Source organism: Podarcis raffonei, chromosome 10 (assembly GCF_027172205.1).
Source record: "Podarcis raffonei isolate rPodRaf1 chromosome 10, rPodRaf1.pri, whole genome shotgun sequence".
Classification (NCBI taxonomy): domain Eukaryota; kingdom Metazoa; phylum Chordata; class Lepidosauria; order Squamata; family Lacertidae; genus Podarcis; species Podarcis raffonei.
In genome coordinates, this window is record NC_070611.1 from 34,810,056 (window position 1) to 34,828,181 (window position 18,126).

An 18,126-nucleotide genomic window follows, 5' to 3' on the forward strand; every position below is an offset into this window, starting at 1 on the left:
TATATCCCTGCTCCAAATTCCCAGGCCTAACTTCCTCACTATCTATCTTTTTCTTCTTCCTGATATCTTTATTGATCTCTTTATTGATCTCTATCTCCCCTTCCGCTTTTGCTGCCCCACCCTCCTGAGCACTTTCTACATCAGGAAGGCAGCAGGAACAAAGTGCAATGTGATTTGTTTCCGCTGCGTATTCCTATGTCAATATGATGGTTCTCTTTCCAGACTGTTTTTTTACACTGTGGAAATACATTTCAGTGCCAACAATATTCTATTATTCTTTTCCATAACCCACAACAAACAGCTTTTGGCAAACATCCATTCTTGGGATTTTTTGATATTATTTTTGCTACTTCCTCTGTTAATTCATATTTCTTACTCATGCATGGTGCATTGAAAGGCATAAGAACCTCACAGCAGTCATAAGATTCTAGAGGAGAAAACGGGCTCAGCACTCTTTCACAACAAAACTTATTTCATTCTTTGACATTTATATGCTGCCTATTCAATGCAATTAAATATAATGTTATAGGGAAAGGGTTAGTATTTTGAAAAATCTTCATTACAAATAGTAAAGATAAAGCATCCTCCATCTTGTGGTCTGGCAGGGGACAAAATGAAGAAAGAGCCAGAAGAACAGCAATTTGAGACAGAGATGCATGCAGAGCAGCAAAAATAACCATTGATGCTCCTCCAAGGTAAATTCAAGAAGGTAATCAACAATGATAGCTACTCAACAATTTTTATTTTATTTGTTACATTTATATGTGCACCAGTTTACTCCAGTAAAAGTACAAGATTTAAATACTGAAACATGGCGACTTAAGCAATGCAAAGTTTCAGGACCCAAAAAACAAGTTATCTTACCATTGGATCATTTAAGGCTGCAATCCTAACTACACTTATCTGGGAGTAAGCCCCCTTCAATTCAATAGGACATACTTTTAAGTAGACATGGTTAGGATTGTGCTGTAAGAAAATAGGCTACTGTTCAAAACCTCATTAAAATACAACTGAGGCATGGTTAAACTCCACAGAAAACACAATTAACAGTATAGTTTCTGCACAGGATATTGGAAAAAATAAATGGGTGTCAATTATTGTATGCACAGAAATAATCTGTTTCAAGTAAAAAACATTTGCAGTGGTTGTTGGTAAAAGAATAAAGGGGAGGGGGAACCCTTCAACCACTCCTGTGACTGATACCTTGAAAATTCAGGTTCACTATTAAGATGGTATTGTTCAGCCAGTGAGACAAAACCATACAAGATTCTCTGTCTAATGAAGCCCAAAGAGCAAAGAAATTGTAAGGATTGCAGGGTCATTAAGACTATGAATACAGAAGGCGATCAGTGAAAATAATCAAAATGTGTTAGCCATTACTTTCAAAGCCTTATACCAGGGTTCTCTAATCATTTTTGGGCCTGAGGACACATTCAGAATTTTGAAAAACTGACAAGGGCACAACCACAAAATCACTGCCATTGAGGCATAACCATTCACAAAATGACTGCCTCCCACTTAAGATCACCCTCTCCAGATTAACTCCCCCCCCAAAAAAAACCTCTCAGAATCTTCCCCATCAACTCTATCATGACTGTACCAATCATGGTCACTCCTTTCCCTCCTCCAACTTTCCCTCCCCTCCCCCTCATTACTTTCACCTACCTCTACCCCCATGTCCTAACCCGCTGCCCCCATGTCCTTGCCAGAGCAGGTGGAAGTGGCATTTCTGTATGGGAGCCACAATGAATTTGGGGGATTCTATAATGCCCACTTTGAAAGGATATGGGAGCTAAGCAGCCCCCATACAGAAGTACCACCACTCACTTGGGTGAGGAGTTATGTGACTGGGAGACAGCCTTTGCAGGTAACCAGGGCATGGAACTGCAGACCCTGATGTCTGCAAGTCCTGCTTTGGGAATGCCCACCCAACACTGCCTGGTACTTGCACAAAGATTGAACTGATGGAGATTCTTCGCTACAAGACTGCAGCTAACAAGATCAAGAACAAGAGTCTTGGCTATGGGGGTGAGCAACACTGATGCAGAATACCTAACAAGCAGCGTCATTTTGGTGTCATATACAAAGTAAGGTTATTACAAAGGTATTTAGCATTGCCAAGTCACTCTCTTGGCAAGAGCTTTGCCACAAAAATCACTTTAACCATTTGGCTAGAACACTAAGCTTAAGTAACTGATAATCTTTTTTTGTCCTTTTGTTTCTCCCTTTAAGTATTACAAAAATCAGTGTAGCGGAAAATATTGAGAGTTTCTGATGTATTTATATACTTTTTTGTAACAATGACATGCCTATGGTTTTCAGTTATGCAGAAATAACATTCACATATTATTGTTCATTGCTTATTTGCATCTAAAAGAACAGCTTCCAAAAATGATTCCCTAGGGGGTCATTACTGAACATTACGAGTTTTGATATTCAGCATGGTTTTAGTCATTATTATTATTATTGAAATAATTAAAGAGCCTTGTTGGAACAAATCAAAAGTCTACCTAGTCCAGTATTCTGTTCTCACAGCGGCTGACTAGAAGTCTGCAAACAAATCATGAGTACAACAACTCTTCCTCCTAGTTGTTTCCCAATAACTGATGCTTTTAAACTATTGAAATTAAACATCATTGCTCATTTTCAAAATATATTTGGTGCTCTGTTCCCAACAGCTATTCAGATGAGTTTGAATTCCATCAGTACTAGTTATTTTAACATATAGCCCTAATTGTACTGTAACATGGCATATTGCTATACATATGCTGCACTCATTAATTTGGCTATCAATGAATTTTAATCTAGAAATACATTAAAGTTCAATTGCATGTTAAAAATGCACATTTTCTACTTCAAAATAATAAACATGAGCTGAAATAAGAGCAAAATAGGACATAACCTTGACATATGTTCAACTTGAAATATAAGGGCTTTTTGAAACCGGCCCCCCAAAATTAATTCTTTTGCTGCTGTAACAGCAACAGATACTAGAATGTGTTACATATCCAAGACAGCTCACAAAATCAATTTGTGACTCTGTGCTCATCCTGAGGTGGTGGAGTTGTGGAGAGTCAGCTGATTAGTCCCAGTACTGTCAAGCCACTTTTCCGGTTAATATGATTAAACACTACAACACACAAACTTATTACATCAACAAACCTACCATAAGAAAGAAACCTGTGATTAAATCTGCATTACCTACATCTATGTGCAACATGTGACCTTCCTCATGCAATGAGTTTGTTTGGAAAACAAAGTCAGCTGCTAGTAGCTATCAGGCTACTGCTGTATAATATGCAATCCAACTTAAAAGATATTTAAGAGATATACTTGCCTTTAGAGATGTGTCTCCAACTCACACGAATGGAAATCCAAAACACAAAACAACTGTATATTACAAGAATGGCAAACTGTTTTACAACCCAAAAACTAGTATTCCCAAGGTTGACAGAGTCAATGCAATCTGAATTTCTCCTGAAGCAGTTCCTCTCAGTACACCAGGTTACAGCTCAGGCACTTTTTATAAAAGCAGCTTGCTTGGCCATAGACTTGCATCTCAAACTGCTCTGTTCCACAACTCCTCCCACACACTTGTTGACTACTCAGGTTTCAGTTATTTTATCCCAAGCAAGACCTCTGAATTACAAGGACAACAGATTAGGCTCAAATGGGTCAAACTGGCCAAATTTAATTCCTAAAGAAAGATTTGTTGACAAGTCCTTTCTTTACAACAAGAGAACAATAAGCCAAGACAAAAAGCTCTATTCTAATTATATATCCAGGGTGAACAAATACATATAGAGAGGAAAACGGGATCTCAGCAGCAGCCTTGCCACTGCTCTATGCTAGTCAGATGCCTTTTAAACACACAGGGTTCCTCTGCTAATACCCAATCAAAATGGTTGGACACAGCACACACAATTCTGCTCAATGCATTCTGGTAGATACTTTAAAACTAGTTTAGACAGTTTCAGCAAAACAGACAATCCCCAAATAACCCACAGAGAGCTTGCTTCTCATGAAGGGGAGGTTAGATAAAATATGAGGCATGGTATAAGAACGTAAGAAGAGCCTGCTGGATTAGGCCAATGGCATTATGTTCTCACAGCAGCCAACCAGATGCCCGTGGGAAACTTGCAAGCAGGATTCTCCCCTCCGGTGGTTTCCAGCAACTGGTACTCAGAAACATTACTGCCTCCAACTGTGGAGGCAAAGCGTAGCCATAATAGCTAGCAGCTATTAATAGCCCTCTTCTCCATGAATCTGTCTAATCTTCTTTTAGGTTGGTGTCCATCACTGCCTCCTGTAGGGGCTAGTTCCATAGTGTGCTGCAAAAAGTACTTTCTTTTATCTGTCCCAAATCTTCCAACATTCAGCTTCACTGAATGTCCATGAGTTCTAGAGTAATGAGAAAAACTTTTCTCTATCTACTTCCTCCAAACCATGTGTAATTCTATAAACTTGTGTTTGACTCAGTTTAGACTTTTGTTACAATGTGCTTACTCTGTTTTTTCTCATCTACCATTGTGTTGCCCTGTCACCCAGTGGGGCAAGGAAAACTGCAGCCTGATTTGATTTGATTCATATATGGTACTATTGCTACTTGCTACCAAGTGCAGATCTTGGTGACCTTAATTACAAAATTAAGAAAAAGCTGAAATTCAGGATCCTTGCTGTGCCGTGTCTGAAATGCTCCATTCTGTATTGCACAGCGTCTAAATGACTACTCTGTAACTTGGTTCCACTCCCAGTCATTATCAACAAAAAAACCCATAAGGTGGCAATCTTTTAAAGAGCCGTATATGAAAGGGATCCCATCTGAGAAGAATGGAATAGTTAGAGCTGCAGAAAGCTTATGAAATATACATGTCACAGGACGTGTGGATACCACCTTCACATATTTTAGTGGTAAATGGATTTTACACTGTGCAAGCATAGAAACATGTACTGGTACAATACAGGGATGTCCCCCTCCCCCAATCAAAGTAAGATATAATGGTTTGAAAGGAAAATGAAACATATTCTAGTCCAATGCTTTGCCCCAATGTTCTGGGGTTTGAGGAAATAAAAGATCAAGTTGAAAGGAAAGAAGAAGGTATTTAAAATAGTTTTCACACTTTTCTAGGAACTGATGAAAATCTTTGAATTGCATGTGATTTGGGCTTTATGTGCTATCCCTGAAACATGACCCCCCATGCAAGTTGAGAGTTGCCTGTACAAAGCCCTTAAAGAATTGGGTCCAGTGTACCTTCAGAACCACTGAAATCATCTGGAGGAGCACTGTTAATTGTCCCCAATGTTACAAAGGACTAACTGACTATAATTAGAAGTTGGGCATTTAGTGTTGCTAGTCCATGGAACACTCTTGCAACAGAGATGTTTTGTGCCTACAGTCGTTTAATTTTTTATTAGTCTGTCACCTGAATGATTATCTGCATATGTATTTTAATTTCTGAATGATCTTCTATGTTTTAGAGTGTAGAGCACCTGATATTTTTAATGAAATGGTGGCATAAAAGTCCTTGAATAAAATTTCCCCAAATACCTACATTTGACAAAAAACACATTCCATTTCATTCTCCTATAGTACTGTTAGACAGATTGGCCCAAAACTACAATACTGTAATAATTCCTTAGGTCTATTGTTCTTCCCTCTTGGGATGCGGGTGGTGCTGTGGGTAAAACCTCAGTGCCTAGGACTTGCCGATCGTATGGTCGGCGGTTCGAATCCCCAGGGCGGTCCCAGCTCCTGCCCACTTAGCACCCCTAAGTGCAAGTAGATAAATAGGTACCGCTTTATAGCGGGAAGGTAAACGGCGTTTCCGTGTGCTGCGCTGGTGCTGGCTCGCCAGAGCAGCTTCGTCACGCTGGCCACGTGACCCGGAAGTGTCCTCAGACAGCGCTGGCTCCCGGCCTCTTAAGTGAGATGAGCGCACAAACCCTAGAGTCAGACACGACTGGCTCGTACGGGCAGGGGTACCTTTACCTTTACCTTTTATTGTTCTTCCCAGTTAAATGACCATTCCCTTATCCCTTGGCACCCACAATTCTACTCACAATAAAATCATTTTCTTCACTTAGAATGCAGAATACATTTTAGTCAATGAGTTGCTGTGTTACATTATAGACCAGCCAGATATGTATGTACAGAGGTTGTTGAGATTGCAAATGCGGCAACATGTATGATAATGACTCAAAGGCATTGTACTACATTCAAAGACATGTGAATCAACTATAAACTGTTCTTAATTTCCATAAAGTAGATGGAGCTGGCTTTCTGCTAGCTTGATAAATGTTAACCAATTTAAAAATAGCAATATATAAGCAGGCATTTTACAAACATAGTTGTCTAAAATGTTGGACATTAGCTGTACAGTAGCAATATGAATGTTCCTGCCAACTTAATGTATTAGAGAAGGTCAAAATGGTTAGTTGAGCAGCCACAATCTCTAAGAAAAACTTAAACAGGAGACCAACAGAAATTAACATTTTAGAATGTAGGTTTATTGTCATATTTATTTCCAATATTTTTATAAAACAAACAGGACACAAATAAACAAAGCCAGTAAAAAGGAAGGAAGAAAAGAAGAGTAAGAATTCACTTATCAGGGGAAAGGAGCCAAAAATAGTTACAACAAGAAAAAAAACTGTTCACAGAATTGAAGAGGTACCTATGAGACAATGGGTGGTGGTATGCCATGCACTCAAAAGGGTGCAGCACTCAAGACTTCTACTCTTTGGTAAGCAGATGCAGAGGATTTGTTCTTCAAGTATTGGAGTGCTAGCCATTTTAACAATAGAAGGCATAAACATCTACCTCTTGTGGGCTTCTCAATATTTTAGAGAGAGGTTCATGTAGGAGAATCTTAGACCAGTTTTCACATGATTTATCTGAAAGCACATCTCTTCTAAGAAGAAAGCCACTGCTGGCCATTGCCACATCATGTGTAACAATAAGTCAGGGTTGAATCCACATTGCCAGCTTTTAACTTCAAGTTGTTTATTGTTCTGAAGAAACAGAATTGTGTCAAGTCGGTTCCAAACATCAGTTTTTGTTGTATTAAATGCAATCAAAAGGTCCAATGCTGAAAAGCAGATAGTGGCAAGAGTTGATGTAAAAGTCCTCAAACTGTGGCCTATAAATCACAAACTCAATTCAGGTGATCCATAAAAGGTTGCAGAACAGTGCTTGGTCCTGCACTTGATTATTATTTTTCTGATGGAGATCAAGGTTGTTTTGACTTAGCTGGATTATCAGATAGGGAAATCCATGATTTTCACAATATGATGCTGATTTGATTATGCTGGTGCTAAAGAAAAAGTGCTCTTAAAATATGAGTTGTGGTATGTGCTTTGATTTGATTAATAATAATAAAGTAGTCAGAGGAAAAAAAGCTTGCGAACAAGAACCAATGAACATCAGCTATATTTTTCTCTTACAAGACTACATTCAGCCTTCCTTCCACAGTAAGCTAGCAATACTTGAATTTGCAAAAGTATGGTACTGCCTCAGAGTCTGTAACAATCCTGGAGGACTTGATCAGTCTTTCTTGTACTTAACAAATCAAAAATACCTATGCACAAATGACACTTGTGAGTGTCTAGATACCAAACCCTCTTGAGAGGAATATAACAGAAAATGAAAACTTCCAGCACATAAACACCAATACAGCTGTTCTCAGTAAACCCAGTTGTCCTGCTATCTGTAAACATGGATTACACCAAAGCATAAGCTTAGCATGGTTGAAGGAACTGAAATGAAACTACCCTCTGAGAACACAGCATGCCCCTTTGGCTACCACTACTGTGGGGAGGAACAAAGTTAGTTCATCCATAATGTATGGATCCAAAAATGACCTATTCTGAGGGCAGTGGCAAATAAAAAGCTTATAGGATAGCCCATGAAAGTACCGTGGATAGAGGGGAGGGGGGGCCCTGCCATTTTGGGTAGGAGAACGTAATTGGTCTCACAAGTGAATTTGCAATCTAAAGAGGGAAACACAGGGAGGGTGGTTAAAAAAATGAGACATGTCACTGGGTCTGGGAATGTTACAATGCAGTGGAAGGTGAGTAGATGTAATCTTCCCTTGGACTGTACCACTTGGAAAGTTGTATGACATTGAGGATACAATTCTGCAAAATTGGCAGATGTTTACTTCATCTCTAAGCTGTGAGAGCCTGTTAATAAAAGCAACCATATGAACCATATGAACTTGAGTATCCATATGTATATGGCTGTGTGTCTTTCCTACGGCTCTAAGTCAGTCCCAGAGGATCCAGGGACCAAAAGCAGGGGGAATAAAAATCAATGATTAGTATTTTTTCAATGAATTTTTTAAAAAATTATGTCAGAATGACATTTTCACAAAATGTTGTGAATACTAAATTTCCTTTAATTAAGTATGGTAATATTAAATTTTGGTATCATATGGTATAAGGATGTTAACACTATAGTTTACACCTCAACTGATCAATACCTCTGCCAGAGACATAGTTTAAGGAGGCGTCTGTATGTAAGTGATGAACCAATTTGATCACTTCTCAAATGTTAATATTTACACAGGCATTTCATTTTCATCTCATGAAAACAAATTGCTCTGGTTTGCTCAGTAAATATCAAGCCCTACTTCGACCTATCACTCACAGGCATTTCATTTTTGTTTGATACTCTGTTTTTGTGAGGATGGGGCTGTGCCAAGGCAGAGTGAAGAAGAAAGAAACAGCTTTGAAAAGAAGAATCATGGAATTGTAGACTTGGAAGGGTCACCTGAAAATGGCAGCAGACTGGAAGTGTCCTCACTCAGGAAATGCTTAAACAACACAATGAGTTTCAGACCAGGTTGCTGGGACAAAACAGTTGTCGTTATTTAAGAATAATGAACCATGATGAACGCTACAAATAAATTATAATACAGGTCAGGGATGCCAACATGGAACCCTCCAGATGTTGTTTGACTACAACACTCATCATCCCTGTCTACTGGTCATGCTGGCTGCTGCTTTTGGGAGTTGGAGTCTAACAATCTCTGGAGAGCACAATGTTGACTATCGCTGTTCTAAGTAATCTGAAATGTTACAGGAAGAAACAACTTGCAACTTTCTATATACCAAATTCAGCTTGCTTTACCTACCCATTCTCTTCAACTTTTGCCCAAAAAGGCTGCATAAGTTTACAACAATATGCACACACACATTACAGACAACCTGCCATAAAAAGCCACGGGTAACTAGCCATAGGGGCTAGTAGTGACAACTGATAAAAGGAAGAAAGGGCAAGTAATGGCACCAAACAGACACATTCAAGCTAAATATTCTCTAAAATTGTCATAATGCCGCTTTACAACCCATCTCACTATGATTTTGAAAAGAAACAAAAACTATAGTAATTGGAATTAGAAAATTTGAAATATTTCCATTTTCTTGGTAGTTTATTCAGCTTGCATTTGGCCTGGGAACCTGGCAAGCATAATCCCTGCTACAAAAAATGAGCAGCACAACAGCACAAGTTAAGGTTTCTCTCTTTATCAATCTGTGCATCAGAAAGCTGAAAAGATTCCCCAAAAGTAGAATTGCTCTTCCTCAATTCAAAGAAGAGTTCTGAGGCAACTGGAAGCAGCTAAACATTTACAGCCCAAATCCTTAGCATTTTCTCAGAAGTGTTATTTTGGGCAGTGAGGCTTGTTCCTAGGTAAGTGTGCACAGAATAGCAGCCTTACAGCCTACAGTATGTTTACTCTGACAGAGATCATGCAAGCATGAACAGGAGAACACTATTTAGCAAAGGGCAGACTAATTTGCAAGCCTCCAAATGTTACTGGATGACATTTCCCATCACCCCAGTCAATGGTATGGTAGTTCAATGGTAAGGAATGAGTATATTTGTAATCCACCAATATCTGGTCCCACCCCCTAATTTATGTAGAGGGTATTAATTCAACCAATTGGTGTTCTCTGTTATTAAGAATCATTCTAATCAATTCAAATCTGAATCGCAAGAGTGGAAACTATTCACAAACTGCAAGGAATTTCAGGCAGTACAAAGCACAAATTCCAATTTTTAACCTTTCGACTCTTCATTCTATTTTTAAAAATCAGAAATCTGAATAGCCATTAATGGTGTACAAAACTGTCTTACAAATGCTTTTAACATGCATACAAATGCAGCCTTAAACAGCAGACTGAAAAGGGAAGACATAAACTTACACATTTATTAAGGTAAGAAATTATTTTCTGAACCAGATGAGAGGCAAAGAACAGAGAACAATTTTCAGCTCATCCAAAGGATTCCACATTTTTAAACAGTTTTTACTGACATGTAGATGAACACATTTGCTGCAAGTGCTGCAGTAACTATTGAAGACATTATGGGCTGTGGAAGCCTGTGGAAGGGCTCCCATTGGTACAATGAAGCTTTCCTCCCTCCTCTTATCCCTGATCTGCTCTGGAAGGTTGGGAGAACTCCCAGAATAGCGTGGGACGATGGGAGAGGAGGGGATTATTCAATCAGACAAGCAGAAATGCTTCTGCTGATGAAACAATCTATTTAGGACTAGGTTGAATTCCACCCTTTATCCAGTTTGACATTCCAGTCATCTAATGAAATGCTTCTTACCATGGCCATGGACTGTTCCTGGACTAAATGATGGCTGCTGCAGATCTTTGGTTGGAGTAAGATAGCCTTCTTTTCCTTGACGCTGGCTCATCTTTCCTGGACTCAGAACATGAGCTTCATCGTTGTTTGTTACCACACCTGAAAAACAAAGAGGATTATTAATTAATTATTCACTGCACACAGTGTTTTACAGAGTACAGGTCCATGCACAAGGAGAAGCAAAGGAGGGGGATAAACTGAAGGCAGGGTATATAGGAGGCCCATCCAGCTCCCAAGAGACTGTGATCTACTTCCAGTTAAAAAAAACTGACAGTGGTCTACCAGAGTTGAGGTGTTTTGGGGGGAGGATGCCCTGGAGTTGTTGAGCTTAGACCAAGTTACAGCATGGCACGGGAATGAGAGGCTTACACCAATGGCTTCACACAAATGGTGGGATTTGAGGGAGGATTTAAAGGAAAGTAAGAACGCACAGTTGTTCTGGGAAATGGTTGCAAATATGGGAGGAAAGGGTGGCATCTTTTGAGAAAGCAGGATTTCTTCAGGGGCTGGAGCTGGACGAGGTAAAATTATGGGCAGGGATGTACTGGATATAAGAACAGGAAGATCAGGGTGGACACATGAGTAAAGACAAATGAATGTCTTCCAGTGTTACTAAGAGTAAAAAGGAATTTGCTGCCCCATGTGGTCATCCCATGCCACTCTGATAACTTTAAAATAGCATTTCAGGCACAAGCCTATGAACACAGCTGCTTCCCAATCCAGAGGTCTATAAAACTTCTTCCTATATCAATTTCAGAATTTTTTGTGTGCAGCATTTTCGGTCCTACCTATACTATTAATCACATCTGTTTAGACCAAACATTCCCAATATTAAATTTCTAAAGCTAACCAAATAGTGGTACCAACAAATTGGACAGATCCTTCCATGTTCAAAAAATGAAAAAGTTATGTCTTAGAGTTGTACACGTTTTAATTAACAGCTTAAGTAATACCCAAAGCATCATAACACCCATTCATAGATTCAATCCCAAAAGAGCATAGCTTTTATAGAGGATTAACTTCCAATCTAATAAAACATACCTGTTTATTTTTGAGATACTGCTGTCTTTTTGTTAATAAGAATTGCACATTCTGATGTCATGTCATGTTGCTTCAAAGCCCCCACTTTTTAAATCTTTCAATACTGCTACATTGCCCTCTAGAGACTTCACTATGGAAGTGCAAATTTCTTAAATTTTTCTACCAGTAGTGATTCTGTTCTGCTCTTGGAAAATACTGCACTCTCAATATTAAAATATTCACCATAAATTTATTGTGGTTAACAGACCAGAGACAAGACCAAAAATACAATGTACCATACTCTTAAGTATAGGGCAAAATGCAAAGCAAAAGCTTGGGTAAAGCAAATTCTAAGGGATATTTATTTTCCAGACCTTTTGACTTACTCATCTGCAAACTGCTCATCTTGTTCCTTAGACTTTTTTTATTATGCTCCTTTTCAGTTAGCTGCTTATTTTATGAGCATTTTAGGAGTATGCATGTATTTAAACACAGTGTGGCTTTTACTCATAATAACCAAGAGGTAGAATCTGTGGAACATGTTCCTTTTCTTTTTGTGATGTTTATGCTGGAGCTTATTGGCAAAAGATTGCCCTGAACTACCTAGAAGGTCAGCTCCATTTTATATAAAATACTTGCTGGGATATAAAATCCCAAAGGCTTCAACCATATAGGTATACAACCATACAGGCTGGATCTTCCAGAAGCCCACCAAAGGGTTGTGTATGTACAAAATATCTAATTAAATTACTCCAACATACAGCTATCCAACACACGTAAGCATGAAAGCATCCTAGTTCTCAAAGCGTTAGTAGAATATCTGAGATGTACCACTTCCAAGTGGAAACTCACATGTTGAATATTTTAGGATACAAATACATCCCATCCACATAGAAAGGCAGGTATCAGGGAGAAAGTTGCATGGGGTTTTAAATATTTTTCAGATGGAGGAACATTTGATTCTGCAATTCGCCACATGCACTTAGAAGCAGAACATCTCAGAGATTTTAACCCCTCAATGATAATTAGGGCGTAATTACCAAGTCTACTCTATCGTAGAGAAGATCCTGACATGACAGGTTAAGCCACTGATTTATCTGCAAAATTTAAAAAAGAATCCTCAGAGCTCCCTTTGCCAGAACCTCCTAGTCTTCCTGAAGATTGAGCAAAATCTCTTTTCCTCAGCCTCTTTTTACATACAGCAACCATCTATCCTTTGCTTCCCACTCAGTTCAACCTCTTTCCTTTGGGAAAGCAGGGGGTCAGTAGAGATTTATCTTGCCTAGGTTGACTTGAGCTGGTCTTGCATAGCTGTTCTCTTCTTACTAAACTACCAAACCCTGTCCCAGTTATAAACACAGCAATATAAACCCACTGCATCCCCTAGTGGCAGTTGCCACTCTGTATATATGACACAAACTACACTTTTCTTCATTGATTCAACGTGGCAAGTGAAAAACATTATAACACTGAGCACACAAGACTTTAGGGAAGGGAAATAAATTAACATATATACCTGATTTTTCATTCTGAATTTTGAAAGGCTTGCAGCCCACCCCCCTCCCTGAATCCTCCATTTCAAATTTCATATGGGTAATATGAGTCATATTGATTTTTATAAAGGAACAGAATTTGTGGTTTTAATAGATTGTCTCACACCTTAATTACAGAATGACGCCTATGGGTCTTTAATATAAGCGTAATGTGGGCAGTAATTATAATAAGAAATACACATAGTTTAGTCTCATACTTAAAAGGTGAAGGCTTAGCCCGCTAGAAGGATTAAGCATTTAGTTATGAGGTAAAGTCTTGGATAGGAGTTCCTTCGGAGATGTTATTAAGCAACCATAAAAGCTTTTAGTTGCTTGAAGCCCACTTGCGTTCAAAGAACAAGTGAGCTGAGCTACCGCATTGGTAGGGAATCTGTGGCCTTCAGATGTTGCTAGACTATACAACTGCCATCATACCTGACCACTGGCTATGCTTGCTGGGGTTGATGGGAGTTGGTGTTTAACAGGTTCCCCATTCCTTGAGGTACAATCTGCTAGGCAAGGAAGGGAAATCCTCTTCTCAACTTGCAGTCACACACACTGAATGTGGATACTGAGAAGAGATCCCAGACACTAACATAAACCAGAAAAACAGGAATCCAAACTCTCACCATTCAGTTCCAGTAACATGATTACTGAAGAGGCACCTTTCAGTGATGGTGGAACTTCCAGGTGAGACAGAACTGCTGCTCCTATATAGGGCTCAGTCTAAGACTAACTGCTGCTGAAGCAATATCCGAGCAGGGCACACTTTGAAAATATGGCACCCTATGCAAGGCTAAAATTTGTGTAACTGCCCCACCCGGTTGTGACTAGACACTATCCAACAGGAGCCCCACAATGCACTTATGACTGGATTCCACTCAGCACTTCCCTGGCAATCTCAACTGAGAAGCTGGGATTGGGCGAGAACAAGTGACAAAATATTGGTGTTTGAATGTTGAGTAAATGCAACATTCACACAGCAGAAATTCAGTTAAGAGCAGATATATTGATAGTCGCAACTATACATTTTTCTTTTTTAAAATGACTACAGAGTGCCTAAACTGTTTAAGAAGTACAAATTCAAAACAGAAATTCACACAATGGAACTAGTTGTGTGAAACTTTGGATCTCAGTCTCTACACATGATGTCTCAAGACTTTTCCAGTACAAAAAGGAGCTTGTCAACCTTGCTCACTATAGTAGTGTGTTACAATTAGTTAAGAGAAGAGCTCTTCAAAAGAATGGTGTCAGCTATCTGAGAAGACTTTAGCAGGCAGTTCCTTTTAATTGTATTCCAACAGGAGTAGTGCTAAATATTGCTTATTTATAGTCCCAAGAGAAACATTTGATAGCTGCCTATATATTTTTCATTTATCTCTCCAATACTGGGTTCTAGCAAGAACCCCTGGCTGGATTAGGAACACGGTACTGAATCAAGGCCTCTCAGCTGCTCTCTCTTCAAAATAGGAGCAGCAGCATTATGCACACTTTTAAAAAAGCTTAAAACAAGTAACACACTGTTTAGCCCCCGCCAAAACGCCATGATTCTTTGCATTACACAGTAAGCTAATTAGAGCTTACCAGGAATGCATAGGCTCCTGAAGAGGAGCTCATCCCTCTTTGCTTCTCTCTCTAGTCCTTCTTTATTGCACTGAGCTAATCCACGGTTTGGCAAAGTGTGGTGTTCAAACCTGGGCTCACAGTTAAGCTCTCATCTTGTTAATTTTGAGTTGTAGACAAGAATAAACCCTGGCTACAGCTCATGGCTAGTTAAGAGAGAACTTCACCACACACTTGGGTTTCGGTGGCATGCTAAACATGGGAATAAAAAAGGCTTGAAGAAGCAAAGCATCTGTGACTTCTCCAAAAGCCTGTGCAGTCCCACAGCCATAGTTCGGCTTACTGGGTCATGCGAACTAGGCCAATGAAATATTCTTCAGAACTATTGCATTATTCACATGCAAACTTAGGCAGATTTAAAGCAAAACTCAGATGATTAATTGAATAAGATTTCCTTCATCAAGCAACAGCACTGCTGTAATAAAATCAAAATACTGAGATATAACCCCACAAGAGAACCTTAGTAAATTTAAATAATTAAAAAATAGCTAAAGATATTTAAGACAGCAAGTCAATATAGAAACAACACAATTCTGTGCTTTATCTATTTGCAAGATCTTTTATTTGTTTACTATCACATGGATGGCTACTAGCTTCCACTTTTCTATTAAAACAGGGAGATTATCGCCAACAGAACAAGGTTACTAGTCACTATAGTACAGACTAAATTATACTCTAATCAACCGAGCCATATATACGTGTTCCATTTTGAGAATGATTTAAATTTAGTTTTCCAACTTTAAAAAAACCTAAGGCCCCTACTATTTTCACATTCTTGTTTATTTTCTTAAGTCACAGCAGACTTAAGCTTGTGCGCATGTACACACACATGTGCTTGCACACAAATGCGCAGTTTCTGTAGTTCAGCTATTCCACCTCCCTCTGGTACTCTTGTGTCTGATCATTCATTAAAAGCTCGGCACTTGACAGTGTCTAGTGGAAGAACCTAATCATGTCACGATCTGGGAATATGATAATATAGCTCTTTACATGTTGTAGCAGAAATCATTTACTTACTTGAGGATCCCTGGCAGTCTTTGATCTCATCATGATGCTTGAGGTGACGTGCAATTGAGTACGCAGAACAGCAGACAAAAGCAGCAAGGCCAAAAATGGAGAGGGAGAATATAGCAGAGGAGGCAGCCACAATTAAAGGCAAGAGAGAGAAAGGGAAACAGCATGTTAGTTTAAAACTAAAAATAAAAAATGCACATCAGTCCTGATTAATTTTCTTAAGAACAACACAGCACAAAAAAAGAGAGAAAACAAAACAAGTGTGCTTAGCAACAGGCCATTATTAGCTTTGCTACAGTTAATGAATGACTAATTTCTCCAGAAGGACAAATACTTTTCAAAATTATTTTTCACTCATCCAATCACATAACACACCAACTTCCACTGTAAAAGGGATGCCTTTTACAATAAAGGAAGTTTAATTTTCATTCAATCTATTAATAGTAGAAAGTAGCTGCAGAACTTAAAATCAAGTCTTTACCTTCAGTTGACAACAGCTAACTAAATTCTACTGTATAATACTACATCAAATATAGTGAGTTAGAATGAAATCTTGCTCTGAGGGAGATGCATACAATATTGTCAAGTATATTATTAAAAATATGGATTTCAACTAGGCATAGTAATTTCTTCCAATAGCAAACTGTGGTAATTGAATGAGTATCAATTTGGAAGCAAAACAGGGTAACCCAAAAAAAGGTGGGGGGGGGTGAAGTGGGGGGGGGGTTAGTCCATAGGCAGCCTTGGGGAAGTGGGTGAGAAAAACGTTTGATGAATAGTATGAAGGTTAAAAATACTTCCTTCCTTCAACTACAGTGAGATAAGTCAACCCTAACATTAGGCAAAGTGAGGCAACTGCTCCAAGCAGAAGCACCACCATCACCAAATGTTCATTCTGTGCAACTCCCATTTCCATTTGTTGCTACACAACCTCTCCTGGGTACCCCTAAACTGGCATGTTTTCTTAGCATGATGAAGAAAGCAACCTGAACATCATGAGAAGATTCCCATTTCCATTCAGCTAAAGCTCTGAATAGAACCTCTCATAGACGGGATGTTCTACAACTCTTTGGGTTCCCACTTGAATGATATAAAATTACATACTGAAAGAATTATACAATATCCTTTGTTATTATTAAGCATTGTTTTAAAATTGCACCATGCATTTAAATTATTTAAAACCTGACCGGCACAAACAACTACTAATAGTACATCAAAACTGTTATCAAGAGTTGCTGTAAAAGGCTGTCAGTCTAAGCAGAGGAAGAGATGCTTGGCCTTCTTCATTTTCGTCTCTCCTCCCCTTGTTCAAACATGTCTCCCCCAGCTGCTTTTCCACTGGGGGGGGGGGTTAGAGATGAGTACAGGGGTAGGGGGAGTTCTTCCTTAGGGAAGAAAATTAGCTGTGGGGGATTTTGAACAATACATTCTGAAGGGAGGGTAGTGTAGTCTTTCTTCCATGGTTACTTTTAATATAAAAAGAAACACAGACCATCACACACATCTCTTTTGGCCCTTACAGATATGGGAAAGCCAGAAACACATGTGTCTAACAGTTCTTTGTCATTCAGCACTTTAGTGGAGAAAGAAAAAAAAATCATGATAAAATCAGAAATGTATGATTTTTAAAATAGTATCCTTTTGGAGGTGTTCTTTTGTTAAAAGTGAAAGATCTGCTATGTAGTCTAAACTTGATTCGTACCTACCTTAATAAGCAACTGTCTAAATAGTTGCATGGCTGAATATTTACATGTTCATTACTATAATAATAATAATATTCAGTATGCATCTGAAATTCATTATGCTTAAACTATGGTGTTAACTAAAAACCTTACCTCAAATCTATTAAAATACTTCCTTCTCTGTTTAAAGATTCCTGTCTGTTATCTCTACTAAAGGAAAAGAAAATGTACCATATTAAATCAAGTTTGGGGGGGGGCTAGCATAGCTCAGTGGTAGACTATGTGGTCTCAGGATCAATCCCTAAAACCTCCAGAGAGGGATGAGAAACATCTCTGTCTGGAATCCTAGAAAGCTATTGTCTGTCAGTGCAGACAATAGTGCGCTAGATCAGGGGTAGCCTTCCAGTTTTTGGTGAGGGCTTGTGGGAGTGGGGAGTTGTAGGTCAACATCTAAAGGACACCACACTGGTTACTCCTGAGCTATGTGGTTCTTAGTCAGGCTGTATAAGGCAGCTCCCCATGTTTCAAAAACATGGGGAGTGGATCATGACACACTCTGAAGTAGGTTAAACTAGCAACACTTTTGCTAAGAAAAGTAGGA

General features: G+C 38.9%; 1 protein-coding gene across 10 annotated transcripts in view; it reads right to left on the reverse strand.

Annotated features, from left to right (window-relative positions):
* Positions 1–18,126, reverse strand: part of OSBPL8 (oxysterol binding protein like 8) — a 69,986-nt gene that overhangs the window by 33,728 nt on the left and 18,132 nt on the right. For 6 of the 10 annotated variants that reach the window (XM_053404542.1, XM_053404547.1, XM_053404541.1 and 3 more), the window contains 2 exons: positions 15,847–15,883; positions 10,616–10,753 (listed from right to left, as the gene is read on the reverse strand). In XM_053404542.1, the coding sequence (XP_053260517.1) occupies positions 10,616–10,753; positions 15,847–15,883 (175 nt within the window). Of the gene's footprint in view, positions 1–10,615; positions 10,754–15,846; positions 15,884–17,678; positions 17,736–18,126 lie in introns of those variants that run through there. The other 4 variants (XM_053404550.1, XM_053404551.1, XM_053404549.1 and 1 more) reach the window with 2 other exon arrangements.